General features: G+C 45.7%; 1 protein-coding gene across 1 annotated transcript in view; it reads right to left on the bottom strand.

Moving 5' to 3' along the window:
* The window catches only part of CACNA1B (calcium voltage-gated channel subunit alpha1 B), a 310,121-nt gene that overhangs the window by 10,741 nt on the left and 272,939 nt on the right, over positions 1 to 26,441 (bottom strand). Inside the window, 8 exon segments of the mRNA XM_075054744.1 lie at positions 355 to 451; positions 1,038 to 1,196; positions 2,326 to 2,453; positions 3,369 to 3,481; positions 4,779 to 4,886; positions 6,844 to 6,952; positions 16,553 to 16,649; positions 23,914 to 24,041. Coding sequence (XP_074910845.1) covers positions 355 to 451; positions 1,038 to 1,196; positions 2,326 to 2,453; positions 3,369 to 3,481; positions 4,779 to 4,886; positions 6,844 to 6,952; positions 16,553 to 16,649; positions 23,914 to 24,041 — 939 coding nt within the window.

The raw sequence follows: 26,441 nt of genomic DNA, 5'->3' as shown, positions 1-26,441 counted from the left end.
TCAATGGGAAACATATGCCTTCCAGGAATACAGGCTGGCAAACAGCATTGTCCCCAGTTAATCAGAACAGACACTCTTGCGTAGGTAGTCATCAGTTAGCTACCCAGACAGAGGGATTTCTCTGGGTTGCTTTTTGCTGCAACCAGGGATGAATAAAACTGGGGACAGTGCTGTGTCTGCACATGAATACCCACCATCCAAGCACAAAGGTTGGTTACCTGTCTCCAGGTTCAGCAAACATCTTTTAAAACAAATATCCCAAGCAACTTCCAACAACATGGTAAGCAGAGAGATGACACTGAATTCTTGACCCACTCTCAGTCTCCCACTGCCAGTAAAGTCTCCCTCGCTCACCTGAGTTTCGGCGGCCAGGCGCGGCATGGAAGCTGCCCGCCCCTGGCTCTCCAGGCCTGGTTGGTGCTCTCCGTTGGCAAGTGTAGGGCTGATTTCCCTCATTTCTACCACCTGATCAAAAAGAGAAATGGTTTCAGTAGCAAGAACGTGAACATCAGCTTTGAAGCCATCATCTGAGCAGGCTTCTGCTAAGTTTGATTTAATGTGAAGAAATGCTAGTATGGGAAAGAGAGTAAATTAAGAGCTGTGGAGTGCCCATGTTACTCTATCTACAATGCTGTCTTCAACAAGGACAACAGTGGGCCAAGCTCTTCCACCAGCCTCGGCAATGAGCCCCAGCTGTGACCTGTGAAACCCCTCATCTGAGTTTGTACACTGATGACAATAGGATTGGGACAATGGGACAACTAGGAAGAGAGAACCTTAAGTAACCTATCGCAGCAGACACATAATTCCATGAAGAGAGTGTCCACATGTACAGCTATCAGCCTGTAGAAGCTACCAGATCTGGTTTTTCTCCATAATGTTCAAGCAAACTTGGGGTTGTAACAGGGAGAACAACGCTCGTCTCAAGGGACAGATATAGTTTACTGCATTTCACCCTGTCTTCACCTGTTTTTTTCTAAACATTTTTCTAAAATTTCTAAAAATCTACTGCATTTCTAACATCTACTGCATCTCACCCTGTCTTCACATCTTGACCCTGTTTGCTCACCCGTTCAATAGGGATTTCTTCTGAGTGGCCTCGTTCAAAAGCTGGTGTCCTGGTTTCATAAAACATGTCCTGGGTGCGTTGGGTTCCCCAAGAACTGGACTCTTTGATCCCACCCTCTGGGGCTGGCCTGTCAGAAGGAAACAAGAAAAAAAGATTAACTCTTTTGCAAAGAGATTTTCCTGACCTTATTGTGATGAAGGTAAACCACTCTGATACCTTTTGAGGTTTCACTTGTGAAACTAGTTGGAGGATAGGCACAGCTGCTGGTGAAGCTATAAGGTCCCCTGGATTTTGCCAGGGCCACTTCCTATACAGCCTGAAGATCCCATGAGCAACAAGGAAATCAAACCAGCCATCACATTTTTTTTCAGTAACTAAGGAAAACAACTTCTGCAGCTTAAGTTCTGATGAAGAAGAATGAAGAATTTTGGAGTTCAGGCAAATTATGTATGAAAGACCAGTTAGACATTGGTCAAACACATCTGTGGCCATGCTAAAGTACATTCACTGTATGTACAGTGGTACAGGTGGCCCTAGGTTTCACTGCTGAGTCTGTTGGTTTCCCCATTGGGCTTATTTGGGACATTTAAACTTCAGGTGTCTATCACTAAAAATCCATAGTGCTTGTGACCCAGAGGAAAGTCACCTGAAGAAGAACAGGAAATGGAGAATTGATTAGGGATCACGATTACTATAACTGCTTGGTAAGCTCTCTGCAGAGGTGTTATTTTGCCCAAAGAGAAAGAGTCAGATTCTGTCCTGGAAACTCTCAAGGAGCTCTTGCTGTTACCAAGTGCCATGAGCTCTAGGGACGACTTTGTTCCCAAGGACCTTTTGACTCCCAAGAACTCACTGCAGTGGTGGTTGGTGGGTTGGCGTTTATTTGGTTGTTTTGCAATGATCCCAAATTCCTGTAAGCAAACTCACACTTACAACCAGCCACAACAGAAAGCTCTCCAATTAAGATTCAGAGGAGACCGTTAAGAAAACATGCCGCTCTGGAGAACCCAACGCTACTACTGCATGGATAACTGCACCTGAGGCAGCAGTGAGAAGCAGAGCCACATGGAGGCATGTTGGTAGCCACCGGTGGGAAATTGTCCCAGCCATGAAGGGGCTGCTGGTCTTGGTTATCACCAGCTGTGCTGCCCCACCTCTTAGAGCAACTGAACCAGCAGTGGTCAGGGTTGATGCATACACCCAGTGTGCCCCTTCTCTGCATTACAGCTTTGGCGGGGACCTCACAGGATACTCACAATGCACCCCCATTGTTGAGTGAAGCTGAGCTTTTCTGGCGAAGGAACGCCTTTGCGTTGTTGAATGCTGAGGGCTGGGTTTGCTCCAAAGTAGCCTTCAAGGGGTGGAAGAGCGATACTGGTCCAGGCTGCAAAGCATAAGGAAAGGTTGTCAGAGACAGAGCTGTGTAAGGAGAGGATGGGCTGCAGTGCTTTTCCTAGGTAATAAAATGACCACTTCGTCACCCTGAGAGATCAGCCCAGCAGAAAGCACACCCCAGCTTTCCCATAGCTGTAAAAGGCTCTGAAGGACACTTGTTGCCCTCAGCTTTGCGCAAGCCAAAGTTGTGCTGCAATCCCCCTTCCCTCTAACAAAGTATTCCCCCGGTCACCAGAGCACAGCAGGGATTTCATACACTGATGTGACCAAAGGGGCTGTGCAATTCAGGCGGCTTGTTGTGACACTGGGTCAGCTGTGGCCTCCCACCTGTGAGACAGACAGACAGGCCATGCTGGAGATCAGGATGATCATCCTGAAATCAATAGGTATTTATCCTATCGGAAACCATTGGGGTTTCAATCCCAAGCCAGTTGTGTGGAAATATTTACGAGAAATGGTGAAAATCTTCAAATCTATTAGACCCCAAATGATTTTGAATAATTCCCATTTTTCAAAAGTAACTTAAACATTTTATAGCCAAACTATCATCAGCTTTCAATAATTCTTTGGTGTCCCAAAGAAATCTTTCGATGTTCCCCACTCCCTAGGCCACTTCTGAAATTAGGACTTAGGCTGTCAAATGTCACTTGACATTTTTTGGAAAAGATCTTTCCAGACCTACTGGAAAAGGCAACTGCAACAATTTTTTTTATTTATACTTTTTGAGAGAGAGAAACTTTCAGGAGAGATTTCCATTTTTGAGACAGCATTTTCAAACCCTGCCTGGAGAAGCATCCAGACTTTCTGGATGAAACGTGCCAGTGACTCTTGTGGGAGCTGCCCAATGCTGGCGAAGAGGCTGCCCAAGAGGGAGGACCAAGAAGGACGCCTTTTGGCTGAGTACCTGGCACAGGCCTCCAGGCTGCTGGTGGACTTGTTCCCTGCTGTTCTTATTCTGCTTGTAGAAGTCAAATATCATCAGCGCTGCATAGACCTTCCCCACAGTCATCTCGTCGGCTGTCAGAGGATGGTGAAACGCAGCAGAGACATTCAGGTGAGGAATGGGAAAGGATCAGGAGAAGAGAAAAATAAGTCAACCAGCACAAGAAATAACAATAAATGGGCGTGAAAAACAAGGAGAAAGAACAGGCGACATTAGAATAATGAGGCAAAACAGACACAGGAAAGTGGGGGAAAGAAAAAAAGACCAAGAAAAGCTTACAACAGAATTCATCAGATCTTTGCCTGTTGCTGCCTTTCACATGTGAGGAGGATGGCCCCTGTCTCTTGCTTTCTGTGGCAAACATTCACAGAGACCATGTAGAAAAAAACCAGGCAGGAAAACTCTGTGGCATTGTAAGCATTGCCAACCAAAGAATTGCTAAATTAATACCAGATCCACAGCCAGCTTTTTATCAACAAAGAAGCTTTATTCCTATTTCTCTGTATTACAGTCAACCAGGGCATAATGGACTAATATACATTTAAAGAGTATTTCATTTCTCCAGATGTCTTTCTTCACCCTCATAGATATGCTACCAGCCCTTCTCTGCACAGCAATGGAGCACTTACCATACAGCAAAGAGTTAAAGCAGCAGATATATAGGCATCAAGAGAGGAGGGAAGGAAAATACTTCAGCAGTCACTACTCACTGATTTGCACCTCCTCAGCTCCCTCATTTTTCTTAATTAACAATGCCTTTATTGCTTTGCACTGTTTCTCATTAATCAGGAATCCTGGCCCTTGACTGGGCCAATCAAGATAATGGCAAACTTTCCATTTTCTCAGCACATTTACCCAGGCCTTCATCAGGTAACACAAAGGCCTTTAGCCCCAAAATACCTCACTTCTGATTCTGTAAGTTCTCAGCAAACTTTAATTTTCTTCTCCCAGTTTTCTGGAGGTCAGATGGTAGAAATGGCTCTCCTGTCCTGTAAGGCACAGGCTGGAGGCAGACAAAGCTATGAAAAACCTCTGGAAGAGGCCACACAGGGCATCGGTCCCTTCTTGGCAAAGTGGTTTGTTGAGTTTTTTTTCCCTAAGTACAGGAATTTTACTGTAGCATAATGAAATACGTGCCAAATATGACCTCAGCTTTCCTGCTCCTTGTGTGACCATGGCATGGAGGTGCAGGCTGTGAACCCTGCAGAGAGGATACCTAGAAGCTGAACAGCACTCGGTTTCTTTGCTGCATCCTCTAGATGACTGTACACCTAGATGGGGCTACAGACAGAGCAGGCAAGGAGGGAGAAACCTACTCTGGGCTTCTTAGGTGGCTGGGATGCGTTGGGTGCTTGCTGATGAACCACTTACGTTTGTGAGGAGGCACCAGCAAATCCAGAGTCTTCTGGGACAGATTGGGCCAAACCAGTGAGATCTCCTTTCTCAACTCAGCATCACACTGGTGCTGTTTAACACCCCCTGCAGAAAGGGAGAGAAGAGAAAGAGGCACATGAAGAAGAGTGAAAATCCCTGTCCTTTCAGCGCATACTGCTATTTACACAGCAAGCACAGAAGGCATTTCCCTCACTCCCATTTCTTGACAGCACCAAGCCAGCACCAGCTGCAGCAGCTTTCGCGAAGGGAGTCGGTGACCTCCTCCGTGACAAGAGTGAACTCAGCAGGACCATCATTGCTCCAACCCACTGACCCTCTGCTGTTACTTGGGGCTTAAACCTAAGCTCAGACTTACTCTACCCAAGTGCTCATTTGGGGTGCTGGACAGAGTCAGCAGAAAGCAGCAGCACCTCTTGGGTGCAATGCAAAGGACCCGGTCTGAGGTGCTGGACTATGAGCAATGCCATGATTGATTATAAACCCTCTCCACCAACTCTTTCTGAAGTTTTTGGCAATGAGACATAAGCACGCTGTTCTGTATCAGCAGCATCAAACAACAGCTATATCACAATGTAGAACAGAAAGAGCCGAACATAGCGGCATTATTCAAATGGCCAAAGTGAGGTCTCAATACACAAGTGGAAAGTGATTAAAGTATATGTAAGCCAACAGGCCAGCTCCCAAATGAATGCACTGCACAGTAGGCAATTAAGTAGTTCATCTGAATGACAGAGATTATTTTTCTAAGAGAAAAGTAATGGGAGGAGGCTCTGGGTACTCTGCTACATGGAGGTTTGAACTCCCACACCGAAACTCATTAGGGAGGGTTTATTAAGGGCCTGTTAGTCCCACTAGAGACTCAATTAAATGTAGCACACAAAACCTATTCAAATGAAGCACATAACAACAAAACGGGTCAAAAACTCACAACCCACAGCAGATATAAACCTTAGAAAGAATCCAGCACTATCAACTGAGCTCTCTTCTCTAGTTCCCTTCCAGTGTGCGGCCAAAAAAAGGGTGGAGGGAGCCTTTTTTCAGTTGAAAAAGGAAGTTTGAATTACCATTGCTGACAGGTAACTAGAATCCTAAAATATAAACTCTAAGCTTCCTTATCTAGAGGTTATTACTAAAACATGGTGCTGGCCCCTAAAATCCTGGGCAGTCCTAAATGCATCCTTAGAAATGAGTGTCTGATACTCACTGTCACTCCCTTAGGGAGTCCCAGTGACCTCAAAATTTTGTCTTCTTCCAGCATTGCCTACCCAAAGCTACAAAGACAAAGTTTAAGCAACATATGAGGGAGGTAATTAATACAGAGAGGTTGAACGGCTGGCCTAAGACCACTTAGGAAAAGCACAACACCCTAACCCTGCCCTGCCCTTTGCTTGTAAGAGCATTGTTACCTCCTGTTAGCTTTTAAATTAGGTATAAAAGTGCCTTGGCCAGTCATGCCTTGATTCTGACCCCAGCCAGCCTGATTAAATAGTGTAATGACCCAGAGAAAAGGCCAGTGTATTTTATTACATTGAAATGTTTAATTGGGAAGTCAAGTAAATGCCTGATTAAACACTTAAATAATTAAATTTTATCTCAAGGCAGAATGTGGTTCATGGCACTTGGTGTCACTGCTTTGCTGCCAGCAGATAGCAATTGCAGAGGAAGGGCTGTTTTTTCCCCTCATGCTGGAACAGTTTAGAAAACGGGTGTGGAAACTCTCGTTTCTGTTATACAGCAACGAGCACATGCACAGGGCTTCTCCTTGGAGATGTCCCAGCTGGGATGGTCAAAGCTGTCCCCATCTCATCAACAGGGATGCCAGGATGAGGCCACCCCAAAGGCAGAGTGATGTTCAGGACCCCTCTCTGTTGCCTGTCCCCAAAGCCCCCTTGTCTTTGGGCGCTGGCAGAGTGCACGCAGGCAATACGAAAACAGGATTTCCACCTGGGGCAGAATTTCTGTGGTTTCGGGAGGACACCAAGCCAACAGAAAAGTTGGGGTTTGAGCCCCCGCATGCTGTCAGACATCACCTCCCTCTCACCTGAGGCCAGTTTGATTTCTAGGGCAGTGCGGATCAAGGCCATCAGCGTGGATGTGAAGTGGACGGTTAAATCTTCAGGCGAGATCGGCATGTTCATCCGCACCAGGCGCTGGAGAGAAAAACGTCGTGGCTGTGAGCGTGGGTCAGGATTCCTCCCCCCCGCCACCCTTCCCTCTCACCTGCCAGCCCTTAGAAATAGCCAGATTACAAATGTGTGTTTACCTTTTGTGCACTGAGCTAAAATGCATCTCCTCCATATAGACTTCAACTCCTTTTCAGGAGCAGGTTTGAGCTGTAACAGTGACTTTAGTGGTTAAACAGTTGACTTGCCAGCATTTGTACTGTAATCCTACAAAGAGAGTTCTTCCAAAAAAAGTCAGTTGAATGCTTTCATCCCATTTCAGAGCCTGGTACCCTGCTGATGAAAGTCTCCAACTATGTCTGCAGCCTCCAGACATGTGGCTGGTACCCATCACGCCTGCCGAAACAACATGCTCAGGAGATATAAAACAGGAAGCCACCTCTGCCATCCTTTCCTACATCGGTTACCTTCACCTATTTTCTTGTTCTACAACAGGACCAACAGCAACAAATGGGACCCTCAAATGAAGTGAGGTGATGGAGGATTTGCATCCAGCATCCGAGGATGCGGCTCCATCCAGAAAGTGACTGTGCTTCTTCCAGCTGTGCAGGGGCCTTGCCAGTGAGCGGGATGCCAGGAAGACACTTCTGGTGGCAATGACAACAGGAGGTGAATGCTTTGTACAGGAGCTGTGCAGACTCAGGAGTGGTCCTGTGATGATGCATTTTGTACACAGCCAGAAGCACACTGGAAAATAAGGCTGGTGAGCCCTGTGGTGTGGCTCAAGTACTCTGGGACAGTTTGGGACTGGCTGCTAATAACTAAAGGTGTGCAATATCCTTTTTATTGGAGACTGGTTCTGTCTCTTACCTTCTTTCTCTGTGGGCATCCCAAGAGTTCTGAAGGTCTACTCTGTTCCTTCCAGCCAATGAGCTACACAGCTCCATGTGGACCTTACCCATAGGGGAAGAGGCTGGATTAACACAAGCAGGACTATAATTTCCCCCAGTTATGTTCTTTCAGTACAAACACGGAACAGTTCCCCAGGATCAGTATCTTCCAAGATCTTCAGACCTGGTAGCAACTCCTTCCCCATCATCAGTTAGGAACACCTCTGATACGGCAAATTCATCATTCTTGTAAGCAGTGAAGTACCGGAGGTTGCTTTGGAAAGCTGTGGCTCCCTTAACACTGCTGGCAGCAAAGCATGTAAATGCAGATGGGGAGAAGCACTCTCCAAGCCTTGCTGATAACCTTAGCAACGCATTTAAAGGATGGATTTCTCCTCCTTCGGCAACCTAATGATTTCTCAGCTCCTCGGCTTTCACAAGCTCTTTAGAAACTTCCTTGGCCAGAGCCGTATCAGACAAGCCTCTGTGGTTCCGTTCTCTGAGGGTACACGCAACCCGAGGAAGTCATTGGACATTAATTTGTCTGAGCAGAGCCTCGCAGCAGCGGGTAAAACCAAGTATTAGCTTGGCCTGGGCCCCTTGCTCAGGAGGGAATTTCATTCACATCTGAAAGCTGCTCAGGCTGCTATTTTGATCCCTATCGCTGTACAGAAACCTTCTCTTTGTTTAACAACAGCCCAACATGCTGCTAAAGAAATTTAAGCGCAGTCAGCAGCGGGCTGCAGACTCGCCGAGGCAGAGAGTACACAGAGGGGGCCAGATCCCACTTTGGCTCTGTGCACTATAATACTATGCAGTGTTAAGGGCTGTGAATATTTTTCAGAGATGCAGCTTTGCTGGTGCAATCCTCCCTTCAGATGCGCCTGCAGTGGCTCAGGGGTGCCTCGTGCAACCCTGCTCACCCTCCTTGCTGGCCTGGGGAAGCCGTGCAGTAGAAGCACCGCTGTTAACGGCAGGTTTTGCTGGTGAAGGGAAACATGGCGTAGCTGAGAGCAGGGACCTGCCTGGAGTCTCAGGCAAGGCGAAAGGCAGAGAGGGGCGGAGGGCTCAGTATGAGCCCTGACTCCTACTCCTATGCTCTACCTGAAACCAAGCCAAGACTGGTGAATGAAGACTTGGTCCCCCTTCCATCAGTGGGTTAGCCTCCCTGCTTAGAGAAATCCCCGAAGCAGTTTCCCAGTGGTATGAACTGAGCTCCCTTAGGTATTTTGGTGTCCTGAGAGAGGACAGACTCCAGCCCTGGTACCTTCTGCCAGCCAAAGAGAAAACATCCCCCCCAGAGGGAACATGTACTGGTGCTGATAGAGGGAACACGGCACTGGTCCAGTGCAAAACAACTGCTTCTGAAGTGAGCTGACATTCAGAGGAGCCGAGACCTCCTTATTTATCTTATTACACGTCTTCGGATCTTGTTGCATGCAGCAGGGACAAGAGACTCATGTAACAACCTACCCTGTCTCCTAAAGTCTGAGACAAACCATTGTAATCTCAAAGAGCTTTCTTAAAGCATGACCAGAGGTTATCTTCCATGTCTGACAAGCTTCAGAGATAGGGAAATCAAAGCCAAGACTCTCCTCCCTTTATAATTCAACGACAGTATCAAATGCTGGCAATGCCACAACAATTTTTTCTGTTCACTTGTGTCAAAAGAAACAGGATTTTAGTTCAGACTTCTGCCCTCAGCACACAAAAAGTCGCAATACAATTATTATATCCCCGTAAGCCCATAGTTACCACTTACAGAGTCTCACTGAATCCCAGTTCAGTGGGAGACAGAGTTAAGGGATGGAGAGAGAACGAAGATGCATGGAAGTGAAGAACAAGCAGATGAGAAATAATTCCTCCCAGGAGAGCTCTATCCTCACAAAAACTAGCACCAAGAAACATTTTGGCACTGAGATGTCCCAGGTCCCCCCAACTGACTTTCTAGAACAAATTCCCAAAGGGAATGGATGCAGAATCCAGGCCACATGACAATGCTATATGATAGTCTTTCCTCCTAAATTTTAATCAAGGACAAAGGATTTAGAGGGAGATTTTCAAAGGGAACGCACACTTGCAATTGCATACTTGCAGGAAGGCTGGCTGAGCAAAACTCACGTGCAAGTGCTGAGTAGGAGTGCTGCAAACAGCCACCTCAAGAGTCTCTCCCTAGACTAGGTCCCTTCCTTCCTCCCCACGCTACCCTCAGCACTGCCTGCTCTACAGCATTTTTTTCCATCCCAATATGAAAACTGGTCAAACGGGTTAACCCAGACACCTTTAGGTCATTGCAATTTCTGATCTGATAAACCATCAGCCAACAGAGGGTGTGGTTGTTGTGGAGGTCCTTGCACATCTTGCAGCCCCTAGCTGGGGGCCACTGGCTCTAGAGGTCACGTCAGGAGAGGGGAGGCTTGGTCTGGCTTGGGTGGGATGTCTCCCCCTCTTCTCTCTATTGGGGTGGCAAACAGAGATGCATCTCCCCGTCCTCCCCTGGGGCAGGTTGTTGGCAGCCAGTTGAGGAGCACTTGCATTGCAAGGTGGGTTGCAAGTTGCACTTACCAGGGCAGAGAAGCTGCCCATTTCTTAGCCAAAAAAGCCATTAAATAGGACAGAAGTGCCTTATAAACTCCTGCAGGTAAGCCCAACAGGTTTTGGCTACAAGCTACCCCAGATCCTTCCCAACATCAGTGAAAACTTTCTTGGAAGAGCAAATTGAGAAAATCTGTTGCTCAAAAAGATACACCACATTTCTAGGAGAGCTCCCGCTGAAGATGAAGCAGCTGGGAGAAAGAAATTGATTCATCTTTGATTCAAAATAGCTTTGCCACCACACCATGTGGGGGAGGCAAGGGAGAAGGCAGTTTGGTGAGACATGCTCACACCATGTCCCCGCACCACCACTGACACCCAGAGGAGCCAAGGAGTCAGCCAGATATTGGCACAGCCATCCCAGAGGAGGGACTCAGCATCTGAACTTGCCTGCACATTGTCTGGTGCCTTTTGCTAGTGCCAGAAATGCAACTGAAAGACTGAAACCATAAACAAAAAGAAATCTTCATTTCCCCCCCAATACTATAAAACAACCTTAACAAAAAAGTATTTCCTTCCAACATGTGCAGAGCAAGAAATTTCAATCCTTTCAAAGCCACTTCCTAATTTTGCCTATATTTTAATTCATTTACCTTTCTCTAGGAATTTAATTGAAAATGGTAAAATTTCTCAAAGTCAAATATTCTGATTGACCCAAAATTTCTCTCTGAAAAATTAATCAAGAACTTTTGATTTTCATTCTTAATCAGGATAGAAGAGAAAAATCTCTGTTTTTCATACAGCATGGGCAACAACATGGTTAAAAGAACCCGAACCATTTGTTTAGCCTGTACACAGTTTAAAGTAAAATTAACATCTCCCCGCATATTTGCTGTTTCTCCTGGCTGAAGCTGCACTTCAAGACCATGTCTTACCAGCTCCTCATGCTTTGGAATACGACACGAAAATTTGATTAAAAAAAAAAATCTTATTTGGATAGTTTTCCATCTTTCTAGACCCCAAAAGGAAAACATACAAGCCTGCTGATGCAGATGGTAGGGGACCCAATGCTTCCCCGCACTAGTAAAAAGCTTGCATCACTTGGGGTGCCCTGGGAATTGCCAGCCAGAAATGAGAGATGTTCAGCTCAATTAATAACTAGGGAGCAGGAAAAAAAAAGGTAAAAATCCCTCCCAGGTGCCCAGACCTGGCAGGAAAGGGCTTCCCAGCTCCCCATGCTTCTCCTCTTCCCCTCCTCATCCCCAATTTCCTCCAAGAGCATTTGAGGAAAAGCAGCCGGCAGCAGATGGAGTCCCCGCTCCTATTTCCCAACTGCGCTTGGGGAACCCTCCTCCAGCCCTTGATTTTAATTAGGTGGTTTCGGAGACATCCCCCTCCCGAGCAAGTGAGGGCGAGGGGAGCTCGTTAATGTTTCTGCAGGAAAAGGCCCCAGAGGCAGGAGCTGCAGTATTGTCTCTAGACTAGTCTCCTAATTAACTCTGTGCAGATAACGAGGTAGTAACCGATTACAGCCAGGGTTAGGGAGGCAACACTTTTTACTCCTATTACTTGTGTGGTCACGAGGGGTGCAGACACCCCTCAGCTTCTACTAGTGATTTAATTGCAAATAAACAAAGACATCGCTAATGAGAAACCAAACCTTTGTGTCAAGCAGAATTGACAGAATTTATGCCCTTTCTACAGATCTTCTGCTTAGTAACTTCTTGGACCATGTCCCAATAGGCAGGGAACATGTTAGAGAAATGGGGGAAAATTCATCCCAGTGTCAAAAGCAGGCATAAAAGGTCTCCTGCTGGTTCCCAGCCTGACCCAGAAAGTGAGCACTGAACAGAAATATCTGCACCATAAATTTTTTTCACCGACACATTTGTCCAAACATTAGCAGGAAGAGGAGCATACTGAGCTATGAATGCCAGGAAAACTAGCTGGCACCCCAATGGATTTGAATTATTAAGAGCATCCCATCAGCAGCTCTCGCACAGCCTCTGGGACAAGAACTGCTCTGGGAATAATCCCCAAACGTGAATAAATTCGGGACAATGGAGCATTGCTTGTGGGAAACGAGGCTGAGTTTGGTGAATAAATTATTTGCTATGAATAATTCACCCTGACCTAGTTGTAATTATTCTACTCTCATTTAACTCTTCTGCTGGCTTCAGAGAGGCTGGCCATGGCCTTCCTCCCTCTCACAGCCAACAGAGGAGCCAGGTCTGTGCTGTGAAACGTGGGCTCTGTCTCTGGCACACAACTGGACCTGTTGCATAGAGTGGTCATCCTACCTTCAGGACATGTAATCTTGCTCCTTGACCAGCAAAAGTGACGCATGATGCTAGCTCTGTGCAGAAGAGGTAGCAAGGCTGGGCAGCTAGCAAACAGACCGTTCAAACTTTTGTTTAGCCTTCAGGGACCTAATCCAGATTTTAAAATCCACCTGGCTGTGACAGTCAAGGTGAGGTGCAGCCCTGGTGCAGATGAGGAGCCAGCTCAGCTCTGAGATCACCCCCCATCACATATCCAGGAGCCTTGGGTATGTCAGGAGGTGCTAAAGGGAGAGCCAGAGCCCTCCTAATTCCTGCAGTAAATCACCCTTGAAATATGGTGTGCAAAGCTATACTTGGCAGCACCAACAGAACCACAAAATAAAGTCAAGAGCCCCCTCCGGCTGCCATCATTGCCCTGCAGACTCCATGCAGGGCTTCACCTAGAGCTAGACTTGGACAGAGGTGGAGATGTGCCTGCTGGCAATGGTGTCTTCTCCTGTCCCCAGAGAGGGAAGTAAAAAGATGACGCTGAAGAGCAGTAGGGAAAGGCTTGGGTCATTGCCTCTCCTAGCACCACACCGCTCCTAAGAATTACGCCGTCAGGGTCTCAAAAAAACCCCTTCTCCAACCCCACTATTGCAGAAACCTGCAAGATATCTTGATGGCACTGTAGTGCCAGAAAGATTTAGCAGCGTCGTGGGCATTTCCTTCTCCCATTTTCTCCAAAGATGCACACAAAGCTCTGTGGTGCAAAGGACAGACTGACTCCAGCTGCCAGCAAACTGGCTGCCGCTCTGCCCTTATTGCTACTACTGAATAGCATATAAAACCCCAGGACCCTTTGCTATAGACAAGCTGAGTCTGTTTAAAAGGCCTCAAAGTCTCAATACATGACTGTAAAAGGAGGAAAAAACCCACTACCACCCTTGTCTGAAAATGGACAAGTGATCAAATCTCAAGACACCAGAGTGAAGTCAAAGTGATTTTCTTCCCTCTTTTCATCTGACTGGGTAGAAGAGATTCTAAAATTCAGTTCCTTCACCCTTTTCTCCCCCCCAGGGCAGGATAGAGCTCTCCTGGTGCTCAAGGAATGCGACCAGAGGACCCCACACATGCACCTCCCGGCAAGCAGCAAGCCACGCACACGAAACTGCAGGGGCTGGTCACACCAACCAAGGAGAACAGTTGAGAAAGGGGAACCAGAAAACAGCAGAAAGGAAGGACAGCAGCCAAAGAGGCTGCAAAGAGGGAAAAATCCAAACAAAATGACAGTGTGCACATACTGAGAAGGCAACACAGACGAAGACAGGGGGAAAACACACAAAAAATTTGCAGAGAGAACTGGGAAAAACATATATGGAAAGAAAAAGGGTGGACATGTGGGGCAAAAGAGTTTCTGCCGAACAGAACAGTAAGGCTTTTAACAAATCATTTGGTTCAGAAGGAGAAAGCATAAACAGCACAGAGGCAAAGCTCTGGCTGCTGTCGGCACTGACTCAGCTACAGCTGCAGGACAAGGGGGTCGTTGTCCCTCTGCACGCTGGCTCTGCGTGGAGGTGTGGGTGGCTGGGTGGGCTGCACCGTCCTCACCAAGTCTCCCATCAACTGTGGGAGGACAGAAAGAGTGACACTGGGGGGGGGGGGGGGCACCCAGCAGGTGTAGGGCAGGGGGATGCCGCGACCTACACACAGCCATCCTCTGCGGGAAGATGCTCAGCACCAATCTGTCTCCATGGTCATGCTGTTCCTAGTGCTGCACATAGAAGTGGAGGAGGGAGGAAGCAGAAACTGGTACTGCCTCCCCATGAGGGTTTAGTTTTATCACCAGCCATAGCTGGGAGTGAGGGTCAGCCCAAGCTGCAGGCTTACACCATGGGAAGAAATTCGGATCTGGAGAAATCTGATGTTCAGCTTAGATTTGAGCTACTTGACTTGAACCCATCTCTATGTATGGTTCAGTCATACACAGATACCTTTTAGAGGTTTCTCAGTACATGGGTAAAAATTAAAGATGTCTTTAAAAAAATCAGGAGTCTGTATTTTAAAAAGAAACCATTCATATGTACCTAAGTTCTGTGGATTTGTTCTGTAAAGAAAGACAAACAAATTAAATGAGATACCAGCTAACTCACAGGGAAAAGACAGACTAGGGAAGGCACAGCTGCAGTACCTCTGCCTGGGGAAAGTCTGCTGCAACAGTTGAGAACAATCACATAGAGGCACAGAGATGCCATACTATGAAAATCAGCCAAAAGTCTTGTTTAAAATGCCTATTTTAACATGTGATCTTTTTATCCCCTTTTATTTTCTTCCTTTTTTAACTGTACAAGATTTGGGGGGGTGGGGGGGAAGGAGAGCTTTATGCTTCTGGTATGCACGTGTGACCACAGGGCAGATCTGGTTGCCCAGCTGCTAACACCTAATGCCAGACTTTCAGCAGGACACAGCTCCATTTTAAGTCAGTGGAAACTCAGAGCTGCTAAAAGGAGAGAGACATTGATTACTTTCAAATCATTGGGTTTCTGTGTATAATTTGTACTTCTATATAGGTGTTTATCTATCTACTCATCTATCTGAAATAGCTGAGACCTGGGATTGGGCATTTTGACATAGCTGGGTTTCTCAAGCTTGGTTCTGGTATGGTGGGTATGAATTGCTCGTAATAGAGATGCTCTTGTAAAGCAGCTACCAAAGTGGCCAGAAACAAATTAAAAGGCATGTAGAAAAGTTATCTAACTGGCTAGCTTTAAGGTTAAGTTTAATTTTCTTTTTATTTTAAATCCTAACACACTGAGGAAGGATCTTGTAGGAAGCTGCATCTGAACCTTTTCTTGCTGCTAAGTGCCCTACATAAAGGCAGGCCCAGGTCTGGGTTTAGCTTGAGTCTCTTCACAAAATCTTGCTTTTGTAGGGCCTCAGTGAAAAAACTAGCACTATTGGAGGGGCTGTTGTGATCTGGATCCATTGCACCAGTCATGGTGGGATGCAGTAATTAGGCTTGGCGGTGGCCAAAATGACGTCACCAGCAAAAAAACCCCGTTGAGTTTGATGGATGCTCAATTCCACCAATGCTAAATGCCTATGACAAACCTCTCCCTCCAAAACCATGAGGTTCAATGTTAAAAACTTCTAAGGAATCACCCCTGCAAAAACAAATTTCCAAGTGCCATGTGAGCTGTTGGGAGAGCAGCGTGACTTTCACTGGCAGGGTCTGGGTCTGCTCCGTGATTTCAGCTCTGTGTCTCTCTCACTGCGTTCATCCAGGCAGTGTCTGAAAGGCAGCAGCTAGCAGCCTTTTGGGTACAATGCACTTTTGTGGTTCAATTAAAAAGTTTTTCAGAATAAACAATAAGTTTGAGTGATTTCTTCATCTTACTGTCTTAAATGTTTTCTGTTAAAATAATTTCTTTCATGCGGGTATTTAAGGAGCCCTTCTGGTGTTGCCTCTGTTTAATAGCTTGCTAACTCCTACAGTACTGCCTACTCTAATTACTCCAATCTAATTAAGAGGGGGGAAAAACCAACATACTACTGAAGGGCTAGTGAGAACGGATAGTCAAAGAGCTGTAGGAAGACAAATGGGGATCATATTGGCAGGGTAATTCGCTCATTAGCACCTTCCCTCCCCAAATTAGCCTAAATGGAAGCAGAATGAGATAGGAAAGATAGAAACACTGATAGAGATAGCGGAGACATACTTAGAAAGACAAACTGATGTGCCATAGTTTCAAAGACCAAAAAAAGGTTACAAAAAAAAAAAAAAAAGGCAGAAGATCCCAAATCCAGTCTGCTTGGAAAGCAGAGAAAGCACCAGAAAAGTCCAGGAGAACAACACTAATGCCACAGAAAACCGGTACCCACTTCAGCCACGGCACAAAAAGCTGGTGGTTTGGCAGGCGTTTCTAGGGAGGTTGGTCTACCTTATAGGCAACACGAGCAGGGCATTTCTTTCCAAGGCCTAGAGGTGGGGACATGTGTCTCAGCATCTCATACATGTCTGTGTAACTGATGCGCCCGCTTGGAGTCAAAGGGAGGGAGGCAAAAGCAAGAGGACACAGAAATCAAACCAGACCGGGGCGGGGCAGGGGAAGGAAGGGGATGGGGAAAAACGCAACACAATGGAGCAAATGAAAAGGAGGAGAGAGAAGAGAAAGCAGACAAGAAAACAGAGATCCGGTTAATCAGATTTCTCAGGAAAACAAAACCAAAACAAGGAGGTAGGTAAATAGAAAGGTTTCTCCTCTTCCGTTGCTGTGTTTCAATGCCCAACGTCTCCTCATCACGGCAGGGAAATCCCGTGGCCGGAGCTGTGCCTCGGCACGTGGGTCCCTGTGGGGAATGATTGATGTCTCTGCTTGGAGTGGAGAAGGTGTGGGGAGAGCTCGGGTTTGGCTGGCTCTTTGCGGGGGTGGAGGGATGCTTCCCCTTCTCACCCCCCAAACCAGTCAATCAAGAGGCTGTATTCACCATGCCAGGGAGAGCTGGTAGGCAGAGTTATGGGACAGAGAGAGATAGGGCTTAGAGAAAATATTCAGCTTTCCTTCAGTGAATAAAAAGTTTAGGTTTCAGGGTAGCCTGTGGGCTACGAGAGAAGCAAAAAGCCAATCCTGGTGTGGTCACTCAGGGGACAGACTGGGACTGCTCTGATGCCAAGCCAAGGGTGCAACTTTGCAAAACGTCAGCCAGGCTGAATTTCTGCTCCAGCCTAAATTCAGGTTTGACGAAACCAGAGCCCAGCACTCAATTTGCAGGAAGGTGGTGGAAAGGGGACCTGTTTCTCCCTTACATTTGGTGGGGCCCCTCTTTCATCAAGACAACGTTAACTGGTTGTCTCCACCACCACAGGCAGGTGGATGTCCTGCATGTTAGAGGGAACTGGGAATTGCAGAGATTTGGGAAAGGCCCTTAGACCAGCTGATGGCACACTGATGGCATCTACCTTCAGCGCACATTGTTGGTAAATAAAATCCTGCCCTGAAAAGCAAGGGATGCAGAAACAGCAAGGAGTTCTCCTGCTTTGCCTTTTTCTGACTACTGAAACTGGGAGGATGACTGTGACAATCTCATTTTGTTTTCCCAGCGAGCTGCCTGCTTATTATATTGTGCAAATCTGTGCTGCCTGTCAACTGAGGAGACCTAAGTATATTGCAGCATGTTATTAATTAATGCTTAACCCCTGGAAAAGCAGGACAGTATTATCATCTCCTTTATACCAGGAGGGAAACCAAGACCTAAGCACCCATTTGAAACCTCTTTCTCAAGCAGGACAGCTACAGAAGCAGGCACTCACACACCAGCATGCTCCCCTGACATGGATCTCAATTCCTATGCAAAGCACTGATGCAGGAGGGGGTGGAAGAGAGAACTTACCAAGCCAAAAAGATCTATTCCTGTCCTTTGTAACTAATGCAGTTAAAATACCACCCAGGTTTTATAGCCCAGAGCTAATTTAAAAGCTGCTGAGACACAAATTATAATTACAGCCAATGGCCTCTCTCTTCTGCCCCTGCTCCCTGGCTGGAGGTGCAGGGTCTCATGTCTTCTCTGCAATGCTTGTTAACTCTCAATCCCCAATCAGGTGTGGAAAACACCTGGGCTGGAGTGAAAGAGAAGAGTAAGCTCCATGCTGGCTGCTTCCACTTCTCTCTCCTTCATCTTCTGCTCTCCACGCACTGACTGCAAGAAAATCACTGCCTGTAACTGGGACCCCACTGAAGCCCAGTGTCATCCTGTGCTGATTTCTTGGCAAGATCTGTCCTTAATTACCCACCTCAGCTCCCAAGCACAGTATACTTTTCCTGTGCCATGAGGCAGGAGGTTTCACTGGATGTCCATCATAGCTTATGATCTCAGAGATGTAATTTTGTTCCTAAGGCAATCTCTGGCTGTTGCTGTTGTACTGTGAAAAGCTCGTCCCTTCATCTCCCCCCAGCCCAGGTAACCATGCCACTCTGCTGCCCAGTTAACCAGTGCCCAGATCAAATGTCTTTTCAGCTCAGGAAAGGGAAGGGTTCAAATGCTGGTCATTCAACTGGCGTGACAATGCTATGAAGCCCAAATAAAATGGACTTGCTACTCCCTAGAAATCTTGGGATGACATTTCTCTCAGTATGCATATATAGAGAGAAAGTGCTCAGATGCTGTGCTGCTTTTCCCCAACACTTCCCACCTAGACCCGGCAGGAGAGAAGCTGCAGGGTTCACTGTCTCATAAAGCTGCCTGTCTCCAGCCAGCTGGGGTGTGGGAGTAGACAGGGAAGAGATGCATCCAAGGAAAAGGAGGCAGTCAGTCAATCATTCCTTTTTTCAGGCAAGGGGTTAGTTTTGTTACAGTTTCTTTTCTGTACTGTTTGCGTTTGGACTTGGGGGTGGGTAAAAAAGAAACAAAACCAGAACTGAAAATGCTGGAGGGAGTCTCTGAAGTTCCAAACCTTGTATGCCACCCTATGAGGGCACTTCCTTCCTAAGCCCAGGGGTGGAGCAATTACACGTAACAAATTGTACATATCCTTATAATGAATCCGGCAACTGGAAAGAAAACATCAGATGTTACAACAGCAAAAACCACGAGGAATCAGTTTTTTCCCCAGGCAAACAGGAGAAGTTGGAAGGGCAAAACATGCTGAAAAGCAAGGTTAGTCTGACAGCAACTGGGCTTGCAATGAAGGAGGCACTTTAACACAGAGAGAGAGAGAGAAAGAGAACTTCCAGCTGCTTAACAAAATCTCAATTCTTGGATTTTCTTCTGTGAAACCTTCAGTGCCATGTGCAAGGCTTTCCAACCATTGCATTTGGTTACCTTTATCACTAATGTTTTAACTCCCTGTGCCTGAGCATCTGCCTACAGACAGCCCCTACCCACCACTCAGGTGCTGTAGCAGCCCAACAAAACCAGAGCCTGCAGCACACAAATAGCCTATTTAATGGATTATTACTGAGATTCAAATTAGCTGGTTCAAAAGAGCTTGGGAACTTTTACCTTCCACTGTTACCACCTACGTAACCCCAGCAGGGCTGTACTTTGCTTCATGGGCAATAAGCAATTCGCTGGAAGTCCTGAAACTGCCATCTCGAGAGCCGTCTTGGCCATTGGCACTGGGAAAATCCAGCCTTTGTTACCAGTAGGTGAAATCAGATGCCTTGAGGTAGTTTTATGGTCAGTCTCATTAACTCCCAACAATATTTTCAGCTAATTTAACAGCAGGATTGGATTTCTTAATCTTTCATAAGTAACCAAATCATGTACAAAAAAGAGCTGTACTGAACTTCAGAATGACCTCTAAAGAAAAAATGAGATGATTTGGTTTCACTATGTTTACTTTGGTACATTATATAAAGAAGTCTGGAATATTTTGGAATATCTCCTTCAATATTACTGCTTTTTTGGATGTGAAAAAATAAGGACTATTCAAAACCTTCACAATCAACTCAAAACTATTAATTCAGAAACAGATCAAATGGAACTGTGCAAATCTTGGCTGCAGGCCTAATTGTGGTTATAAAAAGTATATTGGTTTAACTGAGTCAAGAAGTTTACTGAAATTTTAGAACAGTTTTGTAAAACAGCGTGTAGTAAATAAGTATGAGCGGTTCCCTGAGGTCTCTAAGAATCCATAGAAGGCTTGAAAACCAGCAGATGTATTGCATCAGAAGGTCTTGGAAGCAAATCATGACAAATCATGAGAAACAGGGATTCTTTCCCAGGTTGTTTAAAACTACTTGAGTTTTGTCTATTTTCGTCAGCATCCCTTTGTCTCAGATAGCTAAGAAAAAGCTCTCCCTTGGGAGCACCTGCCTCCTCCCGACCGCTGAAGGTGCTGCCAGTCGCATCTTCCTCTGTTCTTGGGAGCAACTAATGCGAATGGGATGGCAAGACCAACATTTCCAGTATCTCTAAGGGCTATGCACTGGGAAGGGTGGTATAAGAGAGATAAAGCACTCACTTTATATACCTTGAACAAATAAAACCTCATAGAAATCCAATTTTCTTTTCTTTCCCAGTTCATCCTTAAATTCAGTGTTTTCACTGCTTTCCTGACTAACTTCCAGCCCCGGACCAAACCGCTGTGTACACCCCATTTCTCTCACGCTCTCTTTTTCTGTGAGCCCAAGGCTTCTGCCACCCCTAAATCCAACAGTTTCCCCATACTTACCCCTACAGAGTGTGACACACATCTAGAACAACAGCTGCTAGCTGCATTTTTTACTTCCTTTTGAATGTTCTTCCCCAGAAAAGTTTACAGAAAGTTGGATTTTGCAACAAAAACAAAGGTGATATTGGAATTATGTATGTAAATGCATACACATTAAGCCCACGTTTAAAATATTATCTATATAACAAAAGCATAACAACACTTGTACTTTTTACCCATGCAGCATCTTTCATCGAGGGTCTCAAGCCACAAAAAGTGGACAAACACTGTAATTCCCTTTTCCTTGGGACAATCAAAGAAGAGACCTTGAGAGAGTCAATCAATTAGTGACAGATGGAAGTAGGAACCAGCTCACCTGCATCTAAGTATAAGATAACACTGTCTGGGAGTCTTCTTTCTTGAAAATTATGCTGTGGTGATTATTTATCATTCCCCTACGCTTGTCTATACTGGGAGCTGAAATGCTAAAAGGAGATGGCTCACATGGAAAACAAAAATTGGATCAACTTTTTCTTTCAGTGAGTTTGACCAGCTAGTGGAAAAAACAGCTAAATAAAAAATGGGTCCTCTAAAGCTCTGTGTCTTCAGATTGAAATGGGGTGTACTGCTAGGAGCAGTACCTTAAAAGGCAGGTTATTAAGCTCAGTCCATGGATAGCTATTGTGAAATGCCATGTCCAGAGCTTCACAAAAGTTCAGCCCAAATAATCACAAGATCTGTTCTGGCCTTAAACTGTGAATGGATTTCAGACTACTTTTAAATTGCGGAAATGTTAGTCCCACTTACAAAAACATAAGTGATTTCAGTGGAACTATTCACACACGGAAAATCCAGAACATGCACATGTTTTAGGATCAAGGCTCGAGCATCATGTCCTGGCTGTCCTTTGATTTGCAATTCTGCCCCTGGTCACTCTGCCAACATCAATAGCTTCACACCAGAGCAAAACAGGAACAAGGTTAGAGAAAAACAGAATTAGGATCTTAATATATGACATATTCTGTATTAACAGCTCTAGAAGCGAAAAGGTTTGGCCCCTAAGTGACTCTCAAAATGTAACGTCTGCTCTCAGAATTAATAGAGCGAGCAAATCTTTCTGTAAACTTAATGCTTGTGCTTCTTATGGGTAGAAAGTTCCTGAACACATAAATGTTAAAAAACCACACTGATACTAATTTTTTCCCTTGCAGGTGTGTTACTCCTCCCACGGATGCTAATCAGAGCCAAGACTATTTTTCAAGGAGAGAATGGGCACTCCCAAGTTTTCAGTCTCATTGAGATTTTCTAGTGGTAAGAGATAGGACTGGATTTTAAAAAAGAAAAAAAGCTATTTACTGCCTGCCAAATACCCACAAAGGACTTATCTCTGTTACAGAGCACCTTGTAATGAAAATCTGCTTGGAGATTACAGGCTGCTAGTATGTGTGCAGGATATATGCAGGCTTGTAGTAAGGATGGCTTTGAGCTAGTTAAAATCACACACAGTTCAGAGAAATGCAGTCATTTTGGAATAGGTTTACATTTAAAGTTAACCTAAATCAATTTAACTGAGATTTTAAAGCAGCTTAATTGCATCCTAGCAGGGAGTTTGAGATGCTGATTATACAAACACTTTCTGCATCTGTCTCTACTGAAGGGAAACAAAAAAGAGTGGAAAGACTGGAGGAGCTGGAGGCAGCTTCATTACAAATACAGAGGAGATTCATTGCAGAGTAACTCATGGAAGGAAAATGGATACAAAATCAGTAGGGCTTAAATAAAAAAAAGTCTCCCAACAGGCAAATTCCCAAGCTGCAGAACATCAAGGAAATTACTGTGACCTCTATCTCAGAGCATCTAGAAATGAAAACACAGTCACCAGGACTGTTGTGCAGTAGCTTCCTGTGGGCAATGGAGAAAAGCAATATAGTAAGTCTTGCTCTAGAAGTGATCACTGGTCAGAGCCATTCCCTCATTTTAAAAAAATTCCTTAAAACACTTCAGCAGTGGCTCTTGGGTCTGCCACAGCACAGTGCCACTCCTCCGCTGCCGTGGTACCTAAGCCCAGGTGTGCAGCTTTCCCTGCGAGTGTCTTTGAATAAGAAAAACACAGAGATAAAACCATAAAACCAAACACCTCACCGTCTGGCTGTGAGAAAACCATTTCCTCCTTTAACACACTCATATATCAGGAACATTTTATCAGAGACTCACTGAGAACTGAAATGCTTCCAAAGTTAGGCTTATTGCATTTTCTTCTTATTATTTTGCACATCTTATGTTTCAACTGCAAGTCCAAAAGCTAAAATATTATTTAGAAGAACAAAATTCCCTTCTACAATTTGATGTCATTAGAAGGAGGCTTCCAAGATCAAAACATGGGGTTTGATGAGAAGTGTCTGTTTAAAAATCACGTTTTCAGCAAACCCCTGTTACATTGAGAAACATCATGTCACTTCCTACTGCCTCACAGGTGGGTGAAAGCAAATGATGAAGTCTGAGCCTGTAGCACTTGACTCAGATGCAAAGCAATGGAGTACATCATCTCCTTTTAAGGGAGAGAGAGCACCTTGAAAACTTGAAATTTTTTTGTGTGTGGCCTCAGGTCTCTGCACAGGATTTGTGAAACCATTAAGGTGGTTCTCAACTAGGAGATAAATGCTGCACAAATGAGGTATAACAAGGCCTAGCCTCCCAAGTTTCCTAAAGTACTGCCAATAGCAAGAGATTCAGCGTATTTTTTATCTCCAAAGTGGATGCTGAAACCAAAGGCAATCAAAGGTCTTTTGGAAAAGCTAAAAAGCTTTTCTACTTGGCCATTTAACCAAGATCATTTGAATTTACCCTATTAATTTTTGCCCCAGGATGGGGGAGGGAGGAGGGTGTGTTTTGCTTTCTTGATTTGTTGGTTTATGGCTATCTTGTGTCTATTTGAAGGAAATGCCCTTGTAATGACATCAGGTTTGTTCATCTCCAGTGCACAGTGAATTGAAGTTTGAGCATTTACCACCAATGTTACCTCAAGGTTTGGAGTCGTTTTCCTTCTGGAGCCATACTCCCATTAAAACAGGCTGTATGTGTGTATAGGTATGGTATTTATACACAGTGTATATCCTTTTTCTCCACAGATAATTGTAACAGCATACATACCAGGCAGCTGGGTCATATTCAGCCCAGACACGAACAAACTCATCCAAATGATGGGGCCCAAGGATGGAGGAGTCTCTTGTCAAGTATTCAAAATTGTCCATAATCACAGCCACAAACAGGTTTAACATCTGCAGAGAGGAAGCAATAATGCAGTTAGAAAGAAAAGAGAGAAAGAGAAAGAAGAAAAAGAAAGAGAAAGAAGAGAGAAAAAGAAGAAAAAGAAAGAGAAGAGAGAGAAAAAAAGAAAAAAGAAAAAAGAAGAGGAAGAGGAAAAGCTGGAAGGGGAGCAGGTATGATTCCCTTAGCAGGGTGTGTGGTTTCTACAAGAAGCAGCCACACCCTAGAGAATAAACTCTACAAACTTAGCCCTGGGTCCCTGGGGACCCTGCTGCCACCTCCTCCTCCCCTGCATGCCGCAAGCCACTTCCAGCTCTGCATTATGCGGCAGGTTTGCCACAGCTTTTGACCGCAGACAGTTTGACCACATCCCCATCCCTGGTGATGCCCTACAGCAGGACCCATCCCAGAGCCCGACTGGCTCTTGCCCCTTCTTCACCCCATGCCAGCACACACCAGCCCACGAGTGCAGCGGCTGCTTCACCAAGCAGGTGATGTGAACTTTTCCAGCACTTTCATATCAAGGCACATCGAGACAAGAACAGCTAGAAGAAAAACCATTCTTCAGCCTGAATGTCCTATTTTAGGTTCACAACAATTCAAACCTTCAAAGATCCCCAGAAAGACGAGGGGCAGGACACACAAAAGGCTCCTGTCCCTAACGGCCATTAACACAGAGTGCGGCAAACGCTTCTGGCATATAAAGATTCTCCCCTTATTAAAGCCAATGGAAGAGTCACGAGGATTTCAATGGAAAAAGATCAAGCTGCAGCCAGCAGAATGGAAGAGCAGGAAGGCAGGCGGGAATGGATGCTCCTGTGCCAGATAAAGACCTGACTGGCACAAGGCTCCTTTCTACCTTCGTTGTGTCTTTTGTAGGGAGGCTGGGAGGCTGAGCTGCTGCTGTGAGTGCTGCTCCTCTGCACCACGCTGAGCAAGGAAGACTGCAGCGAAGCAGCCTGTGAGCTCTCATGTGGGGATGAGCAGAATTAAACTGAATATGAATGTCCTCAGCTAGTCTGCTGGTCGTTAAAAGAAAATCAGGCAGTGGAGTTTGGGTTTGTGCAGTTTTAAAGAATTCCTATTCCTGTGTGATCTGGAGGGAGGAAGGGGTCTTGGCTCTTGCTGGAACACATGATCCATGAGTACAGACCAGCACAGTCCACAACGAATCACCATATCGCCACCAAATGCTAATCAGGGACTTCTCAGACCTTTAGTCCATCTTTTTTTTGGAACCCACCCCAACAGAAAGCTGGGAGCAGAACCCAGCCCCCAGCGTATCAGTGTCTTACACTGCGGCACTGAGGTGTCTTACATGACCCAAAGGTCTTCTTCAGGCCAAGCTGTAGAGCGCAGAGCTGAGCACATGCTAGCCCTGCTAATGCCTCAGCTGCAAACAAGGCTTCTGCCTCTCCAGCAACGTGCGTGAATTCACTCCTGTGGCTGAGAGTGAGGGCTTGTCAGCTCGAACAAGCAGCAGCGCTACATCAAACAACTCTGCTGGGTTTGGGGAATCAAGCCAGTACTTTGTGCCACCCCGGTTCCTAGATGCTCGCAGGGTCTCTGTACAATACAGCCTAGACAAGCCCTAGGACCTCATTGCAGTGCACTATGCAGTACTGGACAGGGATGTCCAAACCAGCTGTCAATAAGCTGCTCAAAGGCTGCGAGCACTATACCCGTATCAGCAGGGCTCACTCACGTGCTGCAGGTAGCCCACATGTAACACAGTACCCCCAGAGCATCAAGAGACAGCAAAACTTTTGAAAGTTTGCCCCTTGATCCCAAGTCCCCTTCCCTTGCTCCCAGCTCCAGCCATGGCTCAGTACAGTTTTCCTTTGCTTGTGTACAGCTGTTTCTAAAGTTCCGTATATTTTTAAATTTCAATTTATATTTTTCAACAGTGTAAATTACAGGAGGAAAATTATGGCAAGTTGGACATCCACAAAGAGCCAGAAACAACGTTTAAAAACAAATACATTACCTAATTCCAGCCTCAGTCCATGGTGTAACAACATAGAACAAACCATAAAAACATGCCCTCCTGGCAAGGCTGTGGCTCTGTAATGCTTTAATTGCTTGTGGGGAACCACATGTTTCATTGCAATGAAGTGCTGAACACATTTTAAGAAATGAGTTACAGTCCTGTCCCGTAGCAGTTCAGCTGCTTGGCTTTCCGCTGCCTGTTTTTGGAGCCTGCCCTCCCTGCCTTTGCTCTTTGCGAGGGCTCTCCCCTCTCTCTGCCAGCAAGCCCAGGGTGCGGTTTCACAGGGTTTTCCAGGAGCGCTGACTCAGGGACAAAGCTCACGCAAAGCTGTATTTTGCACAGATGTGTTCCAGCCTCCAATTCTGCTACTACATTTTGAGTGGGACGGCTGATGTGAGCCAGGAAGGGTGAGTGTGGGGGG

Source organism: Buteo buteo, chromosome 23 (assembly GCF_964188355.1).
Source record: "Buteo buteo chromosome 23, bButBut1.hap1.1, whole genome shotgun sequence".
Taxonomy (NCBI): Eukaryota; Metazoa; Chordata; class Aves; order Accipitriformes; family Accipitridae; genus Buteo; species Buteo buteo.
The sequence above is the reverse complement of the archived record's forward strand: the minus strand, read 5'-3'. Positions and strand labels throughout refer to the sequence as shown.